The sequence below is a fragment of the Chelon labrosus genome (assembly GCF_963514085.1).
Source record: "Chelon labrosus genome assembly, chromosome: 22".
Classification (NCBI taxonomy): domain Eukaryota; kingdom Metazoa; phylum Chordata; class Actinopteri; order Mugiliformes; family Mugilidae; genus Chelon; species Chelon labrosus.
In genome coordinates, this window is record NC_140355.1 from 21495411 (window position 1) to 21518654 (window position 23244).

Below are 23244 nucleotides of genomic sequence, written 5' to 3' on the forward strand. Positions count from 1 at the left end.
CAAAGAGACAGACATAAACTTAAGGAGACACACAACTCCAAATAGACACAAGTCAACCTCAAAGATACATAACAACTACGAAGATACACAAAGTGACCTCCACGAACCACACAACAACCTCAAAGAGACACACAACAACCTCAAAGAGACACACAACAACCTCAGAGACACAAGAACATCTCAAAGAGACACACAACAACCTGAAAGAGACACAAGAAAATCTCAGAGACACACAACAACCTGAAAGAGACACAAGAAAATCTCAAAGAAACACTCAGAGACACAAAACAACTATGAAGAGACAAACAACAACCTCAAAGAGACACATAACAACTACGAAGATACACAAAGCGACCTTCACGAACCACACAACAACCTCACAACAACCTCGTAAAGACACACGTAACCTTAAGGAGACACACAACTCCAAAAAGAGACACAACAACCGCAAAAAGACACACAACAACAACCTCGAAGAGACACACAACAACCTCAAGCCTCTGTTTGAGTGTGTAGCTCTTGTTGTCGTGTAACGTGTGTCGGTGGCCTTGTACACGTCCACGGGCCTGTCCGTCCACGACACACACAAACGGACACACAACATGACTGTGTTGACTCTGACGCTGCATCACATCACAACACAACACAATCAATCAACCGTCGCTGCATCGCGTCAATTAGTCCAATTAATGAGAGACAGGAGCGTTGATGAGCGGTGACAGTGTCCACAACACATCCATCATCATCATCATCACCATCATCATCATCATCACCTGCAGTCCATCGCCAGCTCTCCGGTGCAGACTTCAGACACATCGCTGTAGCTCAAGGTGTTTTTCTCCGTGTGGAGCTCTGCAGCGGAAGGTGAGCGGAGTTCTGTCCGCACACAGCGCTCCGTCCCCGGTGTGTGTCTGTGTGTGTTATCGCCGGTCACCGCCGCTCCTCCACCTCCCAGCAGCGGCTCTCCTGTCCGGTGTTTGAGCCGCTGTGCTGCCGGCGGCTGATGACGACGGCGAACGCAGGTTAACTGTTACATCAGAGCCCGAGACGTCCTGCGGCCCGGAGCTCGAAGGAGGAGAGTGGCGCCACCCAGCGGTGAACGGCAGATAAGAGAAATACTCGTTCATCATTTTAAGTGAAATTAAATTAAATTAAAAAATGTATTATTTATATTATATACCTGATACAGTCAATATTTTGGGGCTATTCCCATCTGATTTTACCTTTTTTTTTAAAAAAATATTTAATAGAGGACATAAATAAACAAATTCCTAAATAACTTAAATACATATTAAAATAAACATACATTAATTAAAACAGCATTTTTTAGTGAACTTACTAAATTATTTATTTTTTTATAAAAATAAAAAATAAATAGGTCTGTATGTATCTCAATTAAATAAATTAAATGAAAATTAAATAAAAATAATAAAAAGTAAATAAAAATAAGTCATTACACACACCACAGTCCATGCTTTCCACCTGATTTGGCAATTTTTTTATATTAAATAACTGAATTGCTTCACCTTAGGAAGACTTAAAAAATAAATGCCTAAATAAGACTAAAATTAATTTAAAAAAAAATAATTAACAATACATTAATTGAACCACAGTGAACCCACTAAATACACTTGTCCTTTTTGCCACATTTGAAGTTTTTCGGTGAAAATATTTTAATGTATTCAGTTAAATAAAAATAAAAATGATGGAAAATACGTTTGTTAATTATAAAATAGAGCACCTATAAAAAGAAAGAATGTGTGTTTATTATTTTACAGAATATTTAAATTGAGAGATATTATATATATACTTCATTACACTTCTTTATACTAAATTATGCTGTATTGTTTTATTATTGTTCCTTTTATATGCATTTACGTGCAAATTCAGAACATTTACTGTAAATAGGCTCTAAAGACAAGACTAACTTCTGTTTAAGTGTTTTTGCTTTAAGTTTGACTTTAGATATTTTATAGGGGAAATTAAGATAATGGAGAAAGCAAACAAAATGAGTAATACTTTTATTTATTAAAAAAAAACTTCATTTATTGTGCAACAACAACATTACAGGTCCAGTGAAGTTCATATCTTTGTAGGGAAACTTCATGGCAAATAGGAAGCAGTGCAAGAAAACTCCATGCACAAGCATCGCTGAGGGAGGAACAGCCACAGAGTCGGTGTGGAAATGTGTGAGTGTGCTGGTTTGACTCTACAGCGGAGGGTCAAACATAAAACTAAAACAGAAAAGCCACAGGTAGATGGAAAGTAAAAGGCAAAATGATTCAAGTAAACAAATATTTCCTTCAAGTTCAGAAAGTTTGGCCCAAAAAGCGAGTAAACACTGATAAATTAAAAGGAATAAAAACAGCTTCAAATTGAAATCTGACATGTAAAAACATAAATAAATACATTTTATATCATGTCCAATGGAAAAAACATTTAAAAAACCTACAGAAACACAGGAGCAACGATGGCAGTGGTCTTTTCATAGTGGATGAATGTGTCTGCTGGGTCGTCCACGTTACGCCCATTTAAAAATCTACTCCTGAAAATCGCCGGTAAAACACTTTAATCATATTAATATTTCTGACTAAAAAAGTAAACGACTTTACAAATCTGAGTTTTTACTAAAAATATACTCCAAATTGCTTTCCGACATATAAAAAATATCCCCGAGTAAGAAGAGGTGCGTATAAAAAGACGTCGCTGTACAGATGAGTTCATGGCACAGGAAACGACTGGAGGACAATCAGTGCTGTGTAGAAAACCAAGACACTAAGTCGCTGTGGTATCGACGCTAATGTAAAAACACAGACATTGCTATATGTTGGCAGAGGAGCGGAGGACGTGGAATCTCTTCAGAGTCATTCGGATGGATCCCAGCTGACGGTTCAGTCTCTCCAGACGGTTCTCTAAGGCCACCTGAAGATGAGCACAAACCCAAATGACAACGACTCAGATAACCGATCGATGGTTTGATTTGTTTATGAAGCAAAAGCATCAACAAAATCTCAAGTGACTCTTTCCTTTAGCGCCCCCATCAGGTCAAAATAAACAATTTTACCTTAAACTCCAGCTTTTATTTAATGTAAATTAGCTAACATTAGCATGCTAACAGGCTAAACTAAGATTAGAAATAGTTTCTGGGTGGACAGCTATAAACATTCATGGTGCTGAGAGGATAACCCATCCAACGTTAGTATGCTAACAGGCTAATCTAAGATTACAAACAGCAAGTTAGCATGTTAGCATGTAGCGTATAGCCTTACAGAGCTAGTAGCATGACTGCAGACTATTGATTCATCTGTTAAAGAGACAAATCAATTGAGTACGATCAATTAATCAAGAGAATAAACAGCAAATTAACTGATAATGAAAATGACTGCAGCACTAGAGGAAAAGCAAACCTGCTAGCGACTCTATTAGGGTCGACTGGGGTGATTAGCACTGAGCTAAGTGCAGACACATGATGCTAAACTTTAGTTTAATTAGCACTAAACATAAAGTCCAGTTGAGACCAATGGGAATGTCTTAATTAATAGTAAGTTTTGCACACGCTGACCAGACGGTGGCGCTAAAGGAAACTCATCCAGGTGTTTAGGGAGCTCCAGCTGACGTTTACACTAAAGAAATGCTCCTAATTGTGAAGCTGGATCCAGAGAAACTTTTAAAATAACCTGAATAATAAATGTTTTCACCACTTAGCGCCACGGTGACCTGATATGAACATGATCAGTATGTGGGAGGTCTCCCAGCCGCCTCACCTCGTCTAACCTGGTCTGTAGACTCACTCTGCCGCCTGCTCCAGGCATCCGGCTCAAAGCTGCCTCTATCTGCACAACACACACATGAAGGTTAATCACTGACTGACAACAATAATCATATTGATGAAACAAGCCGGCCCATGACGGGCTGAAACACTGTGACAGGACTTATTATGTCAGTGTTGAAGAGGAGGAGGAGGAGGGGGTGATATGAACCCTCTAAAAATAGAAGTCATTGAAGTATGAAAACAACGAAGCCTGTGTTACATCAGAGGTCAGACGAGGATTAGAGTTGTTCTGTTCAAGCCTGAGTGTCACAGATAAAAAACCCAAACGGTGTGACTCCACAAAATAACATCTACTCTGCTGACCTGCATCTTCTCCTGCGTCAGCTCGTCAAACAGTTTCTCTGCCTCGGACAGCGACTGCAGTCGGTCCAGGAACAGAGGAGACGGGTCCTCGAAGGAGTCCCGCGGGTCGACTCCTCCAAAGACCCCCTGATCCTCCCAGACCGGCTGGGAGTGTCCGGCCGGTGGGTTGGCGGTTACGGAGGACGCCGGCTCCTGGAGATCTGAGAGGAATGAAAGGATGAAATGAAATTTACTATATCTACTATTTATATTTTTTTATCATGAGCAGATATAGACGAGCTAGGCTAAGACAGGCTAAGATATGCTAAGACAAAATAAGAAAAGAAAAGCTAAACTAAGATAAGCTAAAATAAAACGAGTTAAGATAAGACAAGCTAAGCTAAAATAAGCTAAGATGAGCTAAGATAAACTTAGCTAAAACAGACAAGATAAGACAAGCTAAGCTAAGCTATGATAATATAAACTAAAATAAGATAAAACAAGCTACAATAAGCTAACATAAGCAAAACTAAAATAAGCTAAAATAAGACAAACTGAGATCAGATCTCAAGTGCTGGCTGGGGAGAGTGATTAAATGATGGATTTTTAAATATTTTACCATCTTCTCTGTCTGCTGACGTGAACTGGAGTCTCTTTCTGGGACTACTGCTGTGGAACGAGTGGCGTCTCTTATCAGCTTGTCCATCCAAACTGCAGAAAGAACACAGAGACACTTTAATTCATGTTATCTGTGAACATTAGAGGCCTTTTAAAGACAGCAGAGCTTTTATAGGACTGAGCCTTTTCACCCTGGTTGTGTGATGTTCACATGAGGGGATATTAAAAAGTAGAGGTAAGTAAGGTTAGAGCTGTAGAGACGAGACCTGATGAGACAGCCACGTCTCGGTCTTGTTCTATTCTTGACTTTCCAGACACTTTGTCCATCATGCTGGAAATTGAAGATGACATTCACACTGCAGGAAATGAACTAACTTTGGCCTAAAACCTTTAACGTCTCTTAACACCAGCAGGTGAACACGTGTTTCTTCTCTTTTACATTTGAAGCCGGAACCAGAAAACTGTACATGAATTCTTTTTAAAACAAAGAAGCTGGAGCTGAAGTCAGTGAACAGTAGAAGACAAAGGCGTGTCCCACCTCTGGAGCAGGTGTTCCTCTCTTGGCATCAGGTGACCGAAGGCGGTGGAGTAGTTCTCAGAGGGGCAGCGTTTGGGGCTGGACTTGGCCGACAGAGGCCTTAGTAACGTTTCTCTCTTTGCTGCAGGAATGAGAAGAGCAGAGAATTAATTAAAAACTACATTATCAGACCCAAGAGTATCAGACTTTGTCTTCTGGGCTACACAAGCTGCACTGAACAGACACTTGTTCCTCAGTGAAACTGTAATCTGGAGACTACTGGAGACCAATAAAAGGTAAATATTATCTTAAATCAGGAGTTTGGTTCTTAATTATGCTGTAGTTTGTGTGTGTGGAATAAAATGCCATTTGGGAGGAAGCTAGGAAGAGCTACTGTTAGCTGGGAGGCTAAACAGAGCTACTGTTAGCTGGGAGGCTATGAAGCTAGGAGGAGCTACTGGTAGCTGGGAGGCTATGAAGCTAGGAAGAGCTACTGGTAGCAGGGAGGCTATTAAGCTAGGAAGAGCTACTGGTAGCAGGGAGGCTATTAAGCTAGGAAGAGCTACTGTTAGCTGGGAGGCTATGATGCTTGAAAGAGCTACTATTAGCTAGAAGGCTATGAAGCTAGGAAGAGCTACTGGTAGCTGGGAGGCTATGAAGCTAGGAAGAGCTACTATCAGCTGGAAGGCTATGAAGCTAGGAGGAGCTACTGTTAGCTGGGAGGCTAGGAAGCTAGGAGGAGCTACTGTTAGCTGGGAGGCTATGAAGCTAGGGAGAGCTACTGGTAGCAGGGAGGCTATGAAGTTAGGAAGAGCTACTGGTAGCTGGGAGGCTATGAAGCTAGGGAGAGCTACTGGTAGCAGGGAGGCTATGAAGCTAGGAAGAGCTACTGGTAGCTGGAAGGCTATGAAGTTAGGAGGAGCTACTGTTAGCTGGGAGGCTAGGAAGCTAGGAGGAGCTACTGTTAGCTGGGAGGCTAGGACACATATTCTGATAAGACTTGAGTCTGGTAACACCAAAGAAGCGATAAAAAAAAAGCAAGAATAGGTTAACTGAACTGAAATTAATTCGTCCTGTTTTACAAAATATACCGTTTTAATAAAGAAGGGACCGTTATAACTAAATGTTGTGAAGATTCCAAACTCATAACTCAACATCAGCTGTTTTAAAGCAGAGTGAAAGGACTGGGAGTGATTACTGGGTGTAGCCGGCGGTATGCTCCTCTGGGCTGGAGGAGGCAGTGAGGAGGATCTGTGGCCCTCTGGAGACAAACTCCTCTGGGCCCTCAGCAGAGCTGCAGCTCCGTTGCGACTCTTCGGTCCTCCTCCTCCTCCTCGTTCGGCTCCGGTCACGACTCCTGCAGGTTTCACGGCTTCCATGTCCGTCTGAAGGAGCCCGGCTCGCTCCTGAATCGGCTCTTTGTGTCTCCGCTCCACAAACCCGACGGTGGCCCTCTGACCGCCGAGCCCTGAGGAGATGAAGACATGGATTACACGCGATGCTGTGAAATTAACTGAATCACGTAGTAATTAGGGCGTTTGGGCTGCCTGTAATTAACAAGAGCTGTTAGAGACAAAACTGGCCTCAAAATCTGCAGCTATACACATACTGGAGCTAAAGACATTAGTCAACCAAATAAAAATCAAGACGTAAGAAAAGAAAGTTTGCGTGTCTCATGCACAGATGGATAATATCAGCTGATTAGAATTAAAACATCATTTGCCAAAATCTTTCTCATCTTCACATTTGGCTTCTTACAGAAACTCCTCATCAGTCTCTTGATTTACCGCAACTTATTCTAGATCTTTCTACGTCTGAACGAGTTGACGTCATTTTTTTTTTTTAAATGATTAAAATTCTTGCTGTTTATCTGAGTTAACCCAGAACAGTATTTTCATTTCCTTATGATTTCTTTCTTGTTTTATAATATTCACAACATGTTAAATATGGAAACACTTTGGTTACCTAGGCAACCAGCAACCGGATCATCCACTAGCAACTAAGTGTTGCTAGATGGACGATGTGGATGTTGGTTAAAGACGACGGATTTATTTGACACAACAGTCTAAATGCTCTGTGAATGAGTCCTACTGTGGAGGGTGGAGCTGCTCTTACACGGGGCCCGGCTCTCGGTGGCCCTCGTCTCCTCCAGCTCTATCAGGGCCCTCATCATGGGCGTCAGGGCGCAGGACCCGTCCCTCCGACCTCCTCCTCCTCCGGCCTCCTTCTGGCCGACGCTCTGCTCCTGCTGTCTGTTCTGAGGCAGAGACTGCTCGCACTCTGGAGGAGACGCACACCTGAAGAACAGGATCTCAGTGAATCTCTTATTAATCGTCAACCTGAATTAAAATAAACAACTACCCGGCAACGATATAAAACTACCTCCAGCTGCCACCAACTGAAGAGACGTCCACAGAGCTTCCTGTTCCCGACTGATCGTTTATCGGAAACGACGACCTCTTGTGGACGTTTGACTGGGTGGACTGAGGGAACTGGGATTTCCTGGCGCCGTTCATCTGGTCAGACAGAAGACAAGGAGACTTCCTGCGTGTGACGTCCGGCTCTGCTTTGCTTTTGCTGGGAGACAGCAGCAGGTCTGGATGGTGGTAAAGGCTGGAGGACACGTTGTGGAGTTATAATGTGAACATTCAGCATAAAACAGCTGCTTTGGGTCTTTTCTTTTAAGGTCTTGAGTGCTCACCCGGCTCCACAGGGTTGAGTGTTGCTGTGGGAGGCGTAACGAACCCTGGCCTGATTCTCGTGCTCCAGCTGCTTCACCTGAGCCTCCAGTTTAGAGATCACTCTGAAGAGTTCAAACAAAATAATACACGTTAAATCTGTTAATTTAACACAGAGTGAGATCCATAGATGTGTACGTAGAGAACGAGACACTACAGTTTTTATCAATCGCCTGCAGCTCCAGTTTCTGTTTGTTCCTCATTGGAATATTTAAAATTAACCAGCTCACCATGACAGCGCAGAACGGGACCACATCTGATTAAATAAGAAATGAAAAAATGCACAGGTCTTCCGTGTCCTCTTTATCTTCTTCTAGATCTTCTTAGTCTTCCAGGTATTTTAGGTCTTCTAGCTCTTCTAGATTCAGATAGGTTTCCACGGTTTTCTTGGTAGTTTCTTCTTAGTCTTCTATGTCTTTTAGGTTTTCTATGTCCTCTTCATCTTCTTCTTGGTCTTCCATATCTTCTTAATCTTCTTCTTCTTGGTCTTCGTCTGGATCTTCTTAGTCTTCCATGTCTTTTAGCTCTTCTAGCTCTTCTAGATAGGTTTCCCCGGTTTTCTTGGTAGTTTCTTCTTAGTCTTTCAGGTCTTTCAGGTCTTTCAGTTCTCGGTTTTCTTGGTCTTCTAGATCTTCTTCTTCCTTCTTCAAGGTTTTACTAGTCATCTTCTTCTTGGTTGTCCATATCTTCTTAGTCTTCCAGGTATTTTAGGTCTTCTAACTCGTCCAAATTTCTTCTAGTATTCCCTGATTTTCTTTGCAATTTCCATCTTGGTCTTCTATGTCTTTTAGGTCTTGTGTGTCCTTTGTATCTTCTTCTTGGTCTTCTTCTAGATCTTCTTAGTCTTCCAGGTATTTCCACAGTTTTCTTGGTAGTTTCTTCTCATGTGTTTTAGCTCTTCTATGTCCTCTTCATCTTCTTCTTAGACGTCCATATCTCCTTACTCTTCTTCTTGATCTTCTGTTTCTTGGTCTTCTTAGTTTTCTAGGTCTTCTATGTCTTCCAGGTGATTTAGATCTTCTAGCTCTTCTAAATTTTGTTCTTGGTCTTCTATGTCCTCTATGTTTCTCTTGGCCTTCTTCTGGATCTTCTTAGTCTTCCAGGTCTTTTAGGTCTCCTTGGTCTTCTAGATCTTCTTCCTTCTTCAATGTCTTCCTGGTCGTCTTCTTCTTGGTCTTCTCTTCTACCTGCACTACTCCCTTTTCTATTTAGCAGATCTAACATGTACTCAATAGAGTCAGACAGACTTCCTTGACAGATCTTTACGTTCCCACACCATCTTTTCCAGCTAGCTTAAGCTAAGCTAACTGGCCATCTTCTCTGACCTGCTGTGTGCATTCAATAAATAAATGATTTGTCAAGTTTACTTGTACGTTGCATTAACCTTTTAATACAAGGCCCCTTATGGGTCTCTGGCTGTCTCCATCTTTTTTTATTTCCTCAGTCATCAGACCTGCTCGTCCTCCAGGTCTTTTGCATCGATGCTAAAATCCTCCAGAGACACACATTGATTGACTGTCTCTGAATTGGCTGAATTGACTAGACAGACTCTATCAAAGCAGACTCCATGCGTTGCCTATATTGGTGCCATTTCGCAGGCAGAGCTGAAGCAGCAAAGGAAAGTTGTTGCGCTGTCTATTTTCAGACGTACAGGGACATCATTAGGCTTGATATTGATTAATCCTCTCGTCTCCGTCCACTGCAGCTCTTTTACAAGCTGCCAGCAATAATGTGACAGGGATAGATCTGAAGCTAATAACATCTCTGCTATGAACTCTCCTCGCATTCAGAAAGACGCTATTTGCTGTTGTATGAAAAATTTCGTCATTTGATTTGCTCAAGATGTTTATCTTTGGTTAACTATTCAATCAGTCGAATTTGAGGGCGCAGAATTGGGAAACGTATTTATACACGTATTCTCTTTCTTGCCAAGAGTTAGACGAGATAATGAATAGAACTCTAAAGCTAGATTTATGTTCCTGTGTTGGAGCCTCATGTTCACCTCAACAGAAATTTAACTACATGCCTCAGTGATGCAAAACCACAACAATTATGAAATAATTTCCTCATCCTCGTTTCTCAAAAAAATCCTCCTTCCTTCTCCTTCCTCGACACCATCTACTCAGACGTCTTCTCTTTTTTCTGTTGCAATAAATTCATAAAAACTGTCTCTTCATCCGATCCACTCACCTCTTCAGCTCAGCGATCTGATCGTTGGCATCCACGAGTCTGCTCTCTGTTGACACCAGGTTGTTCTGGAGACACAAAAAAACGTCAAAGCTGCATGAGGCCAAAAGAAGACGCGACATCCAGAGAGATGACTTGTCACGGTTGAGATTAATCGAACAAATACTCAAATAAAAACCTTCTAATTACCTTCACACCCTCATGCTCCTTCACCAGAGAGTCATATTCTCCAAGCAGCTGAGGAAACAAAAACAGAGACGTAAATAATGAACAATGGACAATATGTCTTCCACCTGATCAGAGATTAACTGTTTACATTGAGCCTAAATAAAATGATCCGATCAGATGTATGTGTTTACATCAATCCCCAGCATCTGTTTCTAAGAACTGCCAGAAATCTAACACAAGAAGAAATGTCTCCTCCATGTCTCTCTCCGGTCCTAAATTGATAGAGCAGAAGACGACGACCAAGATGTCTCCACATCGTCTATGTTGCTGTCCACACGGATTCCAGCTTAGTTAATCTTTTTAGGAATAACAAGGAGATTGAGAAGAAGGAGAAGCAGAAGAGGAAGAAGGAAAAGAAGCAGGGGAAGAAGGAGAAGGAAAGAGACAAAGAACAAGGAGAAGGAGGAGAAAGAGAACGAGAACGGAGGAAATTTCTCTCTCCAGTCCTAAAAGTCTTGGAAGACGACCATGATGTCTCCAACGTCTCCGTCCACATTGATTCCAGCTTGGTTCATCCACGTGGATCAGACATGCTCAGAGAGAGAGTGGATTTATTCCAGACTACCACCAGAACCTCTCTACTCCTCCTCATCCACCAGTAAAACGCTCAGACTCACATCCTGCAGCATCTTGTACTCTCTCTGCCTCCGGGTCTCCTTCTCGTCCGCCTCCCTGCCGGATTTCTGCGCCGCCTCCTCCAGCTGCCGTACGCGGGTCTTCAAGCGCGCCGCCAGGGCGTCCTTCTCTTTGCCCGAACGTTTGCTCTCGTCCAGTCGCTGCTGCAGGGATTTGACGGTGGCGCCGGCGCCGGCGTAGCGCTCCGGCCATTCTGCCTAACAACATTAAAAAGATGCGTATTAAGATCCACAGAACAAAACATGTAGGAAGAAGTTTGACTGGAGAACAACAAAATACATTATGTCTGGTTTACTATCAGTCTTCTACATCAGATTAAGACATCTTAGTTTATGTACAGATCATGTGAAGCTGCTCAGGGATTCAGTTTTTGTTTATAAAATTTTCAGTGAAGCCTTTTGTCAAATACATTTTCACATACCAGTTTTTTCTCCAGCGAGCTGTTTGTTGCCTCCAGTTCCTGAATGCGACTGGTGGCCTCAGCAAGAGCTTTTTCTAGATGTTTGCACCTGCAGATAAACGACAATGCACAACAAAACAAAGGAAAAATCCAATTAATTCTGGAGTTTTCAACCACAATGCACAGCCTACCCACACGTAAAGATGAGGTTTATCTAGCTGGAGGTAATACTAGTAAGGTTTGGTTTATTTGGGAGTGAAAAATCTAAATAAAACATGAATAAATACAGGAAGTTGAATGCGAACCTTTCTGCGAGCGCCTGGTTGCTCTTCTCCAAATCCTGCGGCAGATCTCGGAGCTTGAGTTTGTCCCGAAGGATCTGGATCTCAGACTCGTAATACGCTTTCAGATCGGCCACGTGTCGAGAGTGCTTCTCCCTCAGGTTCTGCCTCAGTCTGCAAAGAGAGGAGAACGAAGATGGATTTAACTTTTTAAACTCTCAGGACACAAACACGATTATGTGCAGAGCAGAGTCGGTAAATATTTATTGGAAAGAAGAGTTGCCACCAAACCTGAGGCCAAAACGAATGATTATGCAGAAATATAGCAAATCTAAATCTTTCTTTGAAGAAAATATAAAGTCCTATGAGTGTCTGGCCGATCATGATGTCTTCAGGGACCCATACCCTTCATATATTCTTCATATCAGAACTTTAAGTAGAAATAAAAACGTTTGAAGCCTGTGTTTGTTGCTACTCACAGAGAAAGGACGACAGGATCCTCTAGCGATGAAGCTCTCTCCATGTGTGGACCGACCGCCGACCGCAGGGCAGCACCAGAGGCTGGACAGGGCTTCAGAGTGCTGGTGTGGGTGCGACTACCCTCCTCTTCACTGGCTAAGGGGGCGCTGGCTCTGCGCTGCTGGCTGTCCGAGTGGAAGGCCCGGGTCATGTCCTGGGAGGTAGACTGGACTGCTTGGGTTGCGTTTCTCCACGAGCTTTGCGCCTTAGAGGGGGAAGGCCCGGTGGCGGAGACGCTGGAGGTATCGGAGAGGCAGTCTGTGTCCCCGGGGTTGGCACTGCCCTCCACCATGCTGTCGGGGGTCACGGGGGTCCCGACTCGGGGGTAGAGGTGCTGGGGCTGAGCGGCGAACGAGGGGCTGCTGAAGTGAGAGGGCGAAGTGAAGCCGGAGGTGCGGTCGGACTGCCGCGTGTTAGCTGCTGGGTCCAAGGTCAACACCTGGAGCACAAACAGAGACATGTCTTACCTCAAAGACTAAACGACTAAGTGACACGTGAGCCGAGGGACGTACCTGCAGAGACGAAGGACTGGACGTGAGAGAGCCTTCCCAGTCTGAACGTTTACAGTCTGATCTTTGCTTGTTCTGGTAGATCTCTCTGAGAGACAGACGAGGCTCCTGAGACGGAGACTGGAACAGACAAGTTTGTTTTAAATAATCACCTTAAATGACATCAATATAAAACTATACATGGAGACAACCTGTCCCCATTCAGACCTTGAATTAACATCTGTCCTGGGTCTCTAGTGTCCAGGTGTGAACACTGATCTGGTGTCAGTCCACATGTGGAGGTGGTCTGGGACACATGTGACCTCCTTCCTTTGGTAGTGTGAACACACAATGAGTCCTGGGTCACATTAAAGACCACCTACTCAACAGGGCTGATCTGAGGAAGAGGAGTTTAACTCATTCATTCAACCACTAGTAGAAATGATCACATGAATCAGTGATGTCTGTTCATTAGTAATGAGAGACTTTTAAAAGATTCTGGTCTTGGAGCTGAGAACCAAACTAAACTAGAAACTGATCTGAACTAGAATCAACTCAGGAGATGACACTTCTCTGTCTCCCTTTCCTTCTTTCCTTCATTTATTCCCTCTCCCTTTCCTTCCTTCCTTCTATCCTTCCTTTCCTCTCCCTTTCTTCCCTTCATTCTTTCCTTCCTTCTCTCTCCCTTTCTTTCTTTCTTTCCTTACTTCTCTCCATCCTTCCCTTTCTTTCCTCTCTTCCTTCTCTCTCCCTTTCTTTCCTTCCTTCCTTCACTCTCCCCCTTCCTTCCTTCGCTCTCCCCCTTCCTTCCTTCCTTCCCTCCCTCACTCTCTTTACTTTCCTTCAATTTCTTTCTTTCTTTCTTTCCTTCCTTCCTCTTTTCAGCCTTCCCTTCTGTCCTTCTTTCCCTCTTTCTTTCCCCTTTCCTTCCTTCCCTCTCCCTCTCTTTCCTTCCTTCTTTCTCTCCATCCTTCCCTCTCCCTTTCTTCCCTTCCTTCCCTCTCTCTCTCCCCCTTTCTTTCCTTCCTTCCTCCCTCCCTCACTCTCTTTACTTTCCTTCAATCTCTCTCTTTCTTTCTTTCTTTCCTTCCTTCCTTCCTTCCTTCCTCTATTCAGCCTTCCCTTCCGTCCTTCTTTCTCTTTCTTCCCCCCTTCCTTCCTTCCCTCTCTTTACTTTCCCTCACTTTCTTTCTTTCCTTCCTTCCTTCCTTCCTCTTTTCAGCCTTCCCTTCTGTCCTTCTTTCCCTCTACCTCTCTTTCCTTCCTTCCTTCTCTCCATCCTTTCCTCTCCCTTTCTTTCCTTCCTTCCTTCCTTCCTCTATTCAGCCTTCCCTTCCGTCCTTCTTTCTTTCTTTCCCCCTTCCCTCCATCCTTCCTTCCTTCTCTAAAATAACTACCATCATAAATAAATCAGATCTTAACATGTGAGAGTCTTTCCATCTGGTTCCAACATCTGGATCATGTCTCCAAGTCAACCAGCAGCTGTTGATGGTTCTGATCCAGCGGTAGGTAGAGATCCATTAGAGACAGCAGCTGCTACAATATTCTACTGACCACATGATGGCGCTGCTGATTTACAGACACACAAACTGAGATCAGATCTCAAGTGCTGGCTGGGGACACATGTGGAGACACGTTTATATTAAGACCAGGTGGAGACACAGCTGGCCACTTGTGATCAGACTGTCCAGGTCAGATGTTAATGAAAGGTTAACTTCTCATCTACTGACTGTTTAAATCACTGGAGACACTTTGAAGTGTAATCTTTTTACTCACGAGACTCATGGACGCCTCTTGCAGGAGGAACAGAGAGCTGTTGTCGAAGCTGTCCGGTAGAGGGTGATAAAGTTCACACTCATTCAGACGCCAGTAGGTGAGACCTGAAACAGAAGAGCTCCGTCACGTGATGCACATAATCCTTGAAACCTGTCCCAGTTATTCATGACATAAACAAAGACTTCCTTTATACAACAGTGTCATCTTCCCGTCACTTCAAACGGGATTCATCCGTCATAAAAACTGGTCATTTCCTGTATTTGTTTTACTTTCACTCGGGCCTCATCGCTCTGCGTTTTGTCTGAGTTGTTACCTGACGCCTCAGACATCAGGCTGTCGCTCCTCCTCAGGGGAAAGGAGCTGGACGGAGGCCAGGCCGGTCGATGCTGAAAGCCAACAGAGATGAGTGGATCAGACTCAGCAGCAGGAACGTAAACAGGACAAGCTCAGCTGACACACACACACTAAAAACAAAGACGCTACAGATGCAGAGCGGTGATAAACACCAGGCGGGGCTTTTTTTATTTTCATTTTGTTATCCCTGTAAAATCTTATCAGTCGTTACGGAGCGGCTGTCAGCGGCTGGTGATTCGTACCTGGTCCTGGGAGTCTGTGCTCTCCACGAGGTTTTGTTTGAGGGATTCTCCGGGGCTGCGAGGCAGCTCCTGGAACTCGGTCTGGGTCTGGGATGAAGCTGGTCCTGCTTTGCTCTTCTTGGGTCGGAGTTTCTGCCTCTGGGCCCAGGAGGTCAGCTGCTGCTGCTGGCTGGTGCTGCCAACGAAACAGGAATATGATATAAATATAAATCTTATTGTGGTTTTTGCAGGCTTTGCCAACTTGAATTAGGACTTTAACACATTTTAATTGCAAATAAGAGACAGATAAATTAAACCAGCAGCAGCTGTAATAGGTTTATAACGATATGACACAGCCTGCCAGCTTCCTTCACTCTCACGTCTCTGATTGTGTCATTTCTGGCCGTCTAATTCAGCAGATTTTAGATTGAAACCTCTAAAATGAAACTATACGCTACCTCCTCGGCAGAAAACGGCAAACACGTGCGGTTAGCAACGAGCTAACAAACATTTTGCAACTTAAAAAAGCCAAATCTGCTTCACATGTTGTGTTTCCTCCGTCCAAGGAAGGAAAACGTCACAGCTAGGATGTTGAGGAACATGGAAGTTGTTAGACGTCTCAAAGATGTTTAATCAGCGTTCAAACCAAGTTATTATTTTTAACGTCACCTGGTGTTTGTCTTATTTGATCTTTAAAGTCTAATGTGATTTAGAAATGAACAGATGTTAAAGTTAAAGGTTCCCTGTTGAGTTTTAACCCTACAGTAACGATCCTAGGGCTGGGTGGCGCTTACCGATTTCCTGAATAGATTCTGGAGCCTATCCCAGCTGTCACTGGGGTTAGAGGCGGGGTCCAACCAGGACAGGTCTCCAGTCTATCACAGGGCTAACACAGAGAGACACTCATACACCTACGGCCAATTTAGAATCAATGAACCTAACCAGCATGTCTTTGGACGGTGGGAGGAAGCTGGAGAACCTGGAGAGAACCCACGCAGACACAGGGAGAACATGCAGACTCCACACAGAAAGGAACCAGTCGACCTGGATTAGAACCCGGATATTTAATTCAGTATAAATTATTTTAAAGAGATATTTCAGCAGCGTCAAACGGCAAAGTGTTGCAACACTTGTTGATTAAAGTTCAGCTGAACTCTTTGCCTCTTCTCTCCCGCTGTAACAACAGGATTCCTCTTTTAATCGTACAATAATTCTTTAGTATTTCTCAAACGTGAGGTGCGTTTCAAACAGCGGGAACTTTCCAGAGGAACTTGAACTTGTTTTGGAGGAAAGGAAGTTCTCTTTCACGCTGGTATTTCTTATAGAACTGTTAAACACCCAGCAATGGTTGATAACGCGCTGCTTCTCTTTTTTATTATGTTTTTTTAGGAAGTTCTGAGAGATTAACTTAAAATGAAGTTTGTTGAACCTGCTGCGTAGGTTGCAGTTTGATTCACTGTATATTTTCCTTCTAGTTTCTCATCTTTCACGTGTCTTTGTTTCGTGCAGCTCTTCTCCTTCGTCACACTTTTAAATTCAAACATCTTGGATCTGGATGTGGTCAGGATGCAGGACATGCCGTGTATTTCTAGAAAAACAATCCAGGAATTTTATGAATTCACATCAGAGCTCAAAGGTCACTTTTAAACCCAGCTAAACAACTGTGTCACATTTTCCCATGAACACGTGTTGCAGTTTTGTTTGTTTAAACGTATTTGTGGTTCGTGCGTGAACTCAGACGTACCCAGAGGTTTTCTGCGGGCCCACCGGTTGGTTCGTTTCCGTCACTGCGACCTCCGTGTCTTCCTGGAAGTCAGTGGACCAGCGGTGCTTCTCTCTCCTTTCCCCGACGTCCTCGTCATCTCCTGGAGACACCGACGTCTCCAGGCCCGTTTCCCACGCGGACAGAGTGCCGTACCCGCTGCTGAGCACCGTGGTCGCCCGCTCCTCCCGCTGGTTGGTGGCGTCCGATCTGTTGAGCAGCGGCGGCGGCGACGGGGAGCTGAAGGGGGTGAGGACGGGGGCTGCCAGGCTGTCATTGTCACTGGGCAGGTTTTTGGGGGCTGTGCAGTCACTGGGGAGGAGGGGGAACATATAGTCCTTTGTGTCTGTGGCGGCTTTGGTCACCGGTGTCGGAGAGAACTCCGCGTGTGGCTGGACGCTGGCCTGGCGGTTCTGGAGCTGAACCAGGGCCTTGATTTCATCCTGAATCAACTGAAAAAAAGACACAATTACTTTACTGTATAAACAAACGTCTTCAGTTCGGGTCATGATGATAAACGTACCTGTATTTGGCACTGGTATTGTTCTTGCTGAGCGAGGATTTGCTCTTGGTATTGCTTCTCAACCAGCTGAAACAGATGCAGCCATCGACCCTGATGCAGAGGAAAGAACAAACAGCGTCACGTTAACGAGTCGGGGTCCTTGTATGCTGACATTACACCTTCGTCTTAGCGCTGCAGAGACAAAGATGTGTCCTAAACCAACAGGTGAACTAGCATCTAAAGACCAACAGAGGACAGCTTATGTAGGGACCAGTTTATTTGACCTTCTGACCATAAAGTCATGAACCAACGTGCTCCTCCATGCAGACACAGATCCAAACGCATGCTGTGAGGTAACAAATGGAAAAACCTGCACCGTGTCTGGTCAGCTTTCAACCCAGATTCATTTTGGAACACGCTACAATTCAATAGTCCTACAAACCACAGCCTCCGCCATGAAGAGTTCAATCAACAGCTCTCTCAGTTATTTTAAACTGATGACGGACACCAGAGGCTTCATGAAGAGAAGATTTAACAAAGTTATATTATAATGCTTCCACTAATGAACTGACAAGGACAAAAACACCACTATTCATGGGTTTATTCTGACTTCTGATTAAATTCAAGGACGTACTTCTGCATGCATGATATCTGCATACTGTCTGAAGCCTTTGACTCTGAAGTGCCGTCATTCTGGGACACCTGGCTGTCCCAAGTCTGCACAAGTTCCCTCCTTGTGCATTCTCAAATAAAAAGGGGGGCAGGGAAAGAACTCATCCAAACACTGAACGTTTAAAAGAAGAGAAAAGTTTCCTGGAGACAGCGTCAAGGAGAAACATCTTCCAGAGAGGGTTAGGGAGTTTATGGCAGCGTTGGACGACCAGAACATTTCTGGAGTAGAGAACACAAGGTACCAGCTACCCTCTCCACACTACATTAACTTTGACTGAAAGATTTATTGGACTGAATCCAGTCCACTCTAGGAGAAGACAAGGAAGACAAGGACAGACTTTAGGAAGCCACAGGAGACCAACTCTAGGAGAAGACAAGGAAGACAAGGACAGACTTTAGGAAGCTACAGGAGACCAACTCTAGGAGAAGACAAGGAAGACAAGGACAGACTTTAGGAAGCTACAGGAGACCAACTCTAGGAGAAGACAAGGAGGACAAAGACAGACTTTAGGAAGCTACAGGAGACCAACTCTAGGAGAAGACAAGGAGGACAAGGACAGACTTTAGGAAGCTACAGGAGACCAACTCTAGGAGAAGACAAGGAAGACAAGGACAGACTTTAGGACGCTACAGGAGACCAACTCTAGGAGAAGACAAGGAAGACAAGGACAGACTTTAGGAAGCTACAGGAGACCACCTCTAGGAGAAGACAAGGAAGACAAGGACAGACTTTAGGAAGACACAGGAGACCAACTCTAGGAGAAGACAAGGAGGACAAGGACAGACTTTAGGAAGCTACAGGAGACCAACTCTAGGAGAAGACAAGGAAGACAAGGACAGACTTTAGGAAGCTACAGGAGACCAACTCTAGGAGAAGACAAGGAAGACAAGGACAGACTTTAGGAAGCTACAGGAGACCAACTCTAGGAGAAGACAAGGAAGACAAGGACAGACTTTAGGAAGCTACAGGAGACCAACTCTAGGAGAAGACAAGGAAGACAAGGACAGACTTTAGGACGCTACAGGAGACCAACTCTAGGAGAAGACAAGGAAGACAAGGACAGACTTTAGGACGCTACAGGAGACCAACTCTAGGAGAAGACAAGGAAAGACTTTAGGAAGCTACAGGAGACCAACTCTAGGAGAAGACAAGGACAGACTTTAGGAAGCTACAGGAGACCAACTCTAGGAGAAGACAAGGAAGACAAGGACAGACTTTAGGACGCTACAGGAGACCAACTCTAGGAGAAGACAAGGAAGACAAGGACAGACTTTAGGAAGCTACAGGAGACCAACTCTAGGAGAAGACAAGGACAGACTTTAGGAAGCTACAGGAGACCAACTCTAGGAGAAGACAAGGAAGACAAGGACAGACTTTAGGAAGCTACAGGAGACCAACTCTAGGAGAAGACAAGGAAGACAAGGACAGACTTTAGGACGCTACAGGAGACCAACTCTAGGAGAAGACAAGGAAGACAAGGACAGACTTTAGGACGCTACAGGAGACCAACTCTAGGAGAAGACAAGGAGGACAAGGACAGACTTTAGGAAGCTACAGGAGACCAACTCGAGGAGAAGACAAGGAAGACAAGGACAGACTTTAGGAAGACACAGGAGACCAACTCTAGGAGAAGACAAGGGAGACAAGGACAGACTTTAGGAAGCTTCAGGAGACCAACTCTAGGAGAAGACAAGGAAGACAAGGACAGACTTTAGGAAGCTACAGGAGACCAACTCTAGGAGAAGACAAGGAAGACAAGGACAGACTTTAGGAAGCTACAGGAGACCAACTCTAGGAGAAGACAAGGAAGACAAGGACAGACTTTAGGAAGCTACAGGAGACCAACTCTAGGAGAAGACAAGGAAGACAAGGACAGACTTTAGGACGCTACAGGAGACCAACTCTAGGAGAAGACAAGGAAGACAAGGACAGACTTTAGGAAGACACAGGAGACCAACTCTAGGAGAAGACAAGGAAGACAAGGACAGACTTTAGGAAGACACAGGAGACCAACTCTAGGAGAAGACAAGGAAGACAAGGACAGACTTTAGGAAGCTACAGGAGACCAACTCTAGGACATTTATTATCAGATCAGGACAGACAAGAACACGTATCCATAAGCGCCCTTTGTGTTGTGGAGCATCACAGCTGTCTGTTCTCTGCAAATCAAATCCTGTGTCTGAAAAGATCAGCTGCAGCGTGGAGCAGTGTGTGTGGGGGGGGGGGCCTGTAAATCTGTGTGCAAGTGTTTGTCTGACTTAATGTCAGGTGTGATTCGCATACTAAACACAAAGTGACAGCTCAGAAAGGAGGCAGCCAGCTGCCAAACGCAGCAAACCCCTGCTTCACTTTGAACGTCGCGGACTGTTGTCCCCCCCCCCCCATACCTCGCAGTCCTTCCAGATCTCGGGGTCCGTCTCGCCGCTGCTCTGGATCTCCTGCACCAGGGCCCTCAGGGTCTCGAGGGAGCTGGGGTTGATGAACGGGAGACTCTTCCCTTGTTCAAAGGCTTCGTCCGTGCTCAGACACAGACTCCTGCAAAACAGAGACGTTTGTAACGATGAATGCTGGATCTAATTATTGTCAGACACACAAGAGATGCTTCTCCTGTCTGCATTAGACATCAGGCGGCTAGCCCGGCGTAGTCAGACTCATTTATTGTCTGAGTCTGGTAACAGTCTCATTATGGGATGTGCTTCAACCAGTGCAGAGAAGAAAAAACTCAACTGCACAGTCCTCAAACCAGTCAGAGACATTTTCACCATCACAGAAAGTCACAGAAAACGATTTGAAAAACTGAATCAACGGAGTCCACTCAGACAAAGGCTGCACCCAAACAACAACAACAAACACTGAACGCTTCTGGAGTTTATGGCGCTGGACGTCCAGCTCATTTCTGGAGCAGAGAACACAGGTTTTTTCACCGTTTGTTGAAGGTTCTGGACCCAAGATACGAGCTACGCCTCTCCTCGCTAGGTTAGCTTGTAAGAGAACACAAGTAAGATGACTGGATATTAAAAGATTGGATCGTGGGACATCCCTATTTGAAGTGTTGACTCTCTTCTCTCTCTCTTTGTTTGTTTACGAGGTGCCGCCAGCTGTGAGGAGACCCCGAGGCAGATCCAGAATTTGCCGGAAAGACTATCTAATGTGGACTGGTCCTGGGATTAGCTAGGGATCCCCTTAGAAGAACTGGAATGTGCTGCTGGGTAGGGGGGGCGTCTGGAAATCCCTGCTTAACCTGTTGCCACCTCAGATAAGTGCATTATAACGGATGCATAGAATACTTTAACTATAATGTACTTTAATTACAGAACAGAATTAACACAGCCGCTGTATAACTTTCCCTCCAGGTCAGAGCGTGTTTACGGCTACCGCACCTGATCTTGTTGCATGCTGGTGTGATGTCCACGGCTCTGCTCTCCACGGCGCCCCCCGTCGTCTGGGACGCGGCGTGTCTGTCCTCGGAGACGGCCAGCCCCGACGCAGACGTCCCCTCGGAGGACACCAGAGACGCCTCGCTCTCTTTGCCCACATCCCCGTCGGCGCTGACATGGCAGTGGCTCAAAGCAGCCGAGCTGGACACGTCCTCAGAGACACTGTCATCTGTGGACATGTTTACGGGCCCATGCGGAGGGGGTGAGTCTGACAGCTGGAGGAGAGGGAAATGAAAGTCAGGAGGTTTACACTTCTCGTTTTTGTTTTCCAAACTCCAACTGCACAAACCAGGGATAAATACTCAATACAACTCTTGTTTCTGACCTAACATCTAATGTGAACATGCAAAATCAATCAGTCAATATTACACATTAGCATCAACTTCAGTCTCGATCTGTGTCTGTCTGTGTCTGTCTGTCTGTGTCTGTCTGTCTGTGTCTGTCTGTCTGTCTGTGTCTGCCGTGACCTGAGCTTCCTGTGTGTGAACTGTGCAGAATAAACCGGACAGCTAATTAATTAGCCGGGTAAATAAACCAGCGCTGTGCACAGACTGATGCACAGACATGGGACAAGCAGCGGTTGGAGTCATTTATTAATAATAAAATAAAAAATAAAAATAAAATACGACGTTAGCCGCTTTAGCTGCGCTGTCAACAGTCGATGCTGCAGACGGTTAAAGTTGCCTGTCAACTCCGCGGGAGGCTGGCTCAGGCGGGGCTAACTAGCTAGCATGGAGGCTACAACAGCGACTAACGGGCAGTTTAGAGGGTTAGCTTGATAGCTAACTAGCTAGCTAGCTAGCTGAGTTTGGCTAAGTTGTTTCATTACATGTTTGTAAGCAGAGCGGGGGCTAAACTGGACAGCGCGGGTTAAATTATAGCACAAATATCCGTAATAAAATGCCGTATAATATATGACAGAGCCCGCGTTAAATAAAAATAAACCTACCCGTTGACTTTTATCATATTTTCATCCATATTTCTCAGTGAGTAGTCAAGTTGGCTAGCTGGTTGCTGGTTGGCTACTGCACTGCAGTGATCGCTGGGCTGCTGTAACGTTCGCAGTCCGCGTCGCCATTGGTCAAACCCCGCGTCTGAAATGCGGCGCCGTGATTGGCCGTCACTCTCACCCGGCGTTTCTATTGGCTGCTTGAGGCGGAAGAGGTTTCCACATCTGGGTTGGGACGTCTTGTAATGTAGATAATACAGAGTGTGGTTGGGACAGAGAATAGGACCTTTTAATAGATGGTTTATTCTCTAAAACTAATCTTAAATAGTTGGAAACAATATATTATTAATTATCATCTAATTTTATATGATGTAGAGTGAATATTATTTATATATGCAACAGTTTGCACACAATTTATTTGGGTTTATTTGCCACCGAGTCCAGAGTCTCTACCATCTCAGTTGCTGCAGCTTTTAAATCAGAGGTGTATTGGTGTCCTCCCTCACTAATATTCAATAATTTAAATGTTCTCTTGTAAATCTTATCTTATTTAAATATTTTGTGTATATATCTCTCTATAGGTTGTGATTAATGACAGATGACGGATATAACTGAGCTCCAGGATGTGTTAAACATTTGTGTGTTTCCCTCCCGCGACGTATACTCTTCAATAACCTTTTCTCAGATTATTTTCGTGTCTTTGTGGTGCGACTGTAGCCAGGAATACCGATCATCTAGTGGCCAGATCTTCTACACACAGGATGTTTTTAATGCTACAGCAACCTGAGACACATTCACTGCCCTCAGGTCATCTCCACTTCACTAATTGTGAGACTACTAACTC

At 44.5% G+C, this 23244-nt stretch overlaps 1 protein-coding gene across 2 annotated transcripts; it reads right to left on the minus strand.

The window, feature by feature from the left end:
- Positions 1 to 2056: 2056 nt before the first annotated feature.
- mphosph9 (M-phase phosphoprotein 9) lies at positions 2057 to 22568 on the minus strand. Of its 2 annotated transcripts, none has more exons than XM_084572616.1 (24): positions 22401 to 22568; positions 21395 to 21666; positions 20402 to 20549; positions 17363 to 17452; positions 16822 to 17291; positions 15099 to 15273; positions 14816 to 14888; positions 14503 to 14606; positions 12751 to 12867; positions 12199 to 12677; positions 11744 to 11893; positions 11460 to 11547; positions 11020 to 11235; positions 10364 to 10411; positions 10178 to 10242; positions 7951 to 8052; positions 7632 to 7862; positions 7341 to 7546; positions 6448 to 6717; positions 5271 to 5391; positions 4734 to 4825; positions 4136 to 4335; positions 3765 to 3833; positions 2057 to 2922 (listed from the first exon to the last, which is right to left on the minus strand). In XM_084572616.1, the coding sequence occupies exons 2-24, from the start codon at positions 21628 to 21630 to the stop codon at positions 2821 to 2823; spliced, it is 3852 nt and encodes a 1283-aa protein (XP_084428742.1). In that variant the 5' UTR covers positions 21631 to 21666; positions 22401 to 22568; the 3' UTR covers positions 2057 to 2820. The 2 variants fall into 2 exon arrangements, with proteins under 2 accessions (XP_084428742.1, XP_084428743.1); XM_084572617.1 differs by having other exon boundaries at positions 7365 to 7546; positions 22401 to 22567.
- Between the last annotated feature and the right edge of the window lie 676 nt (positions 22569 to 23244).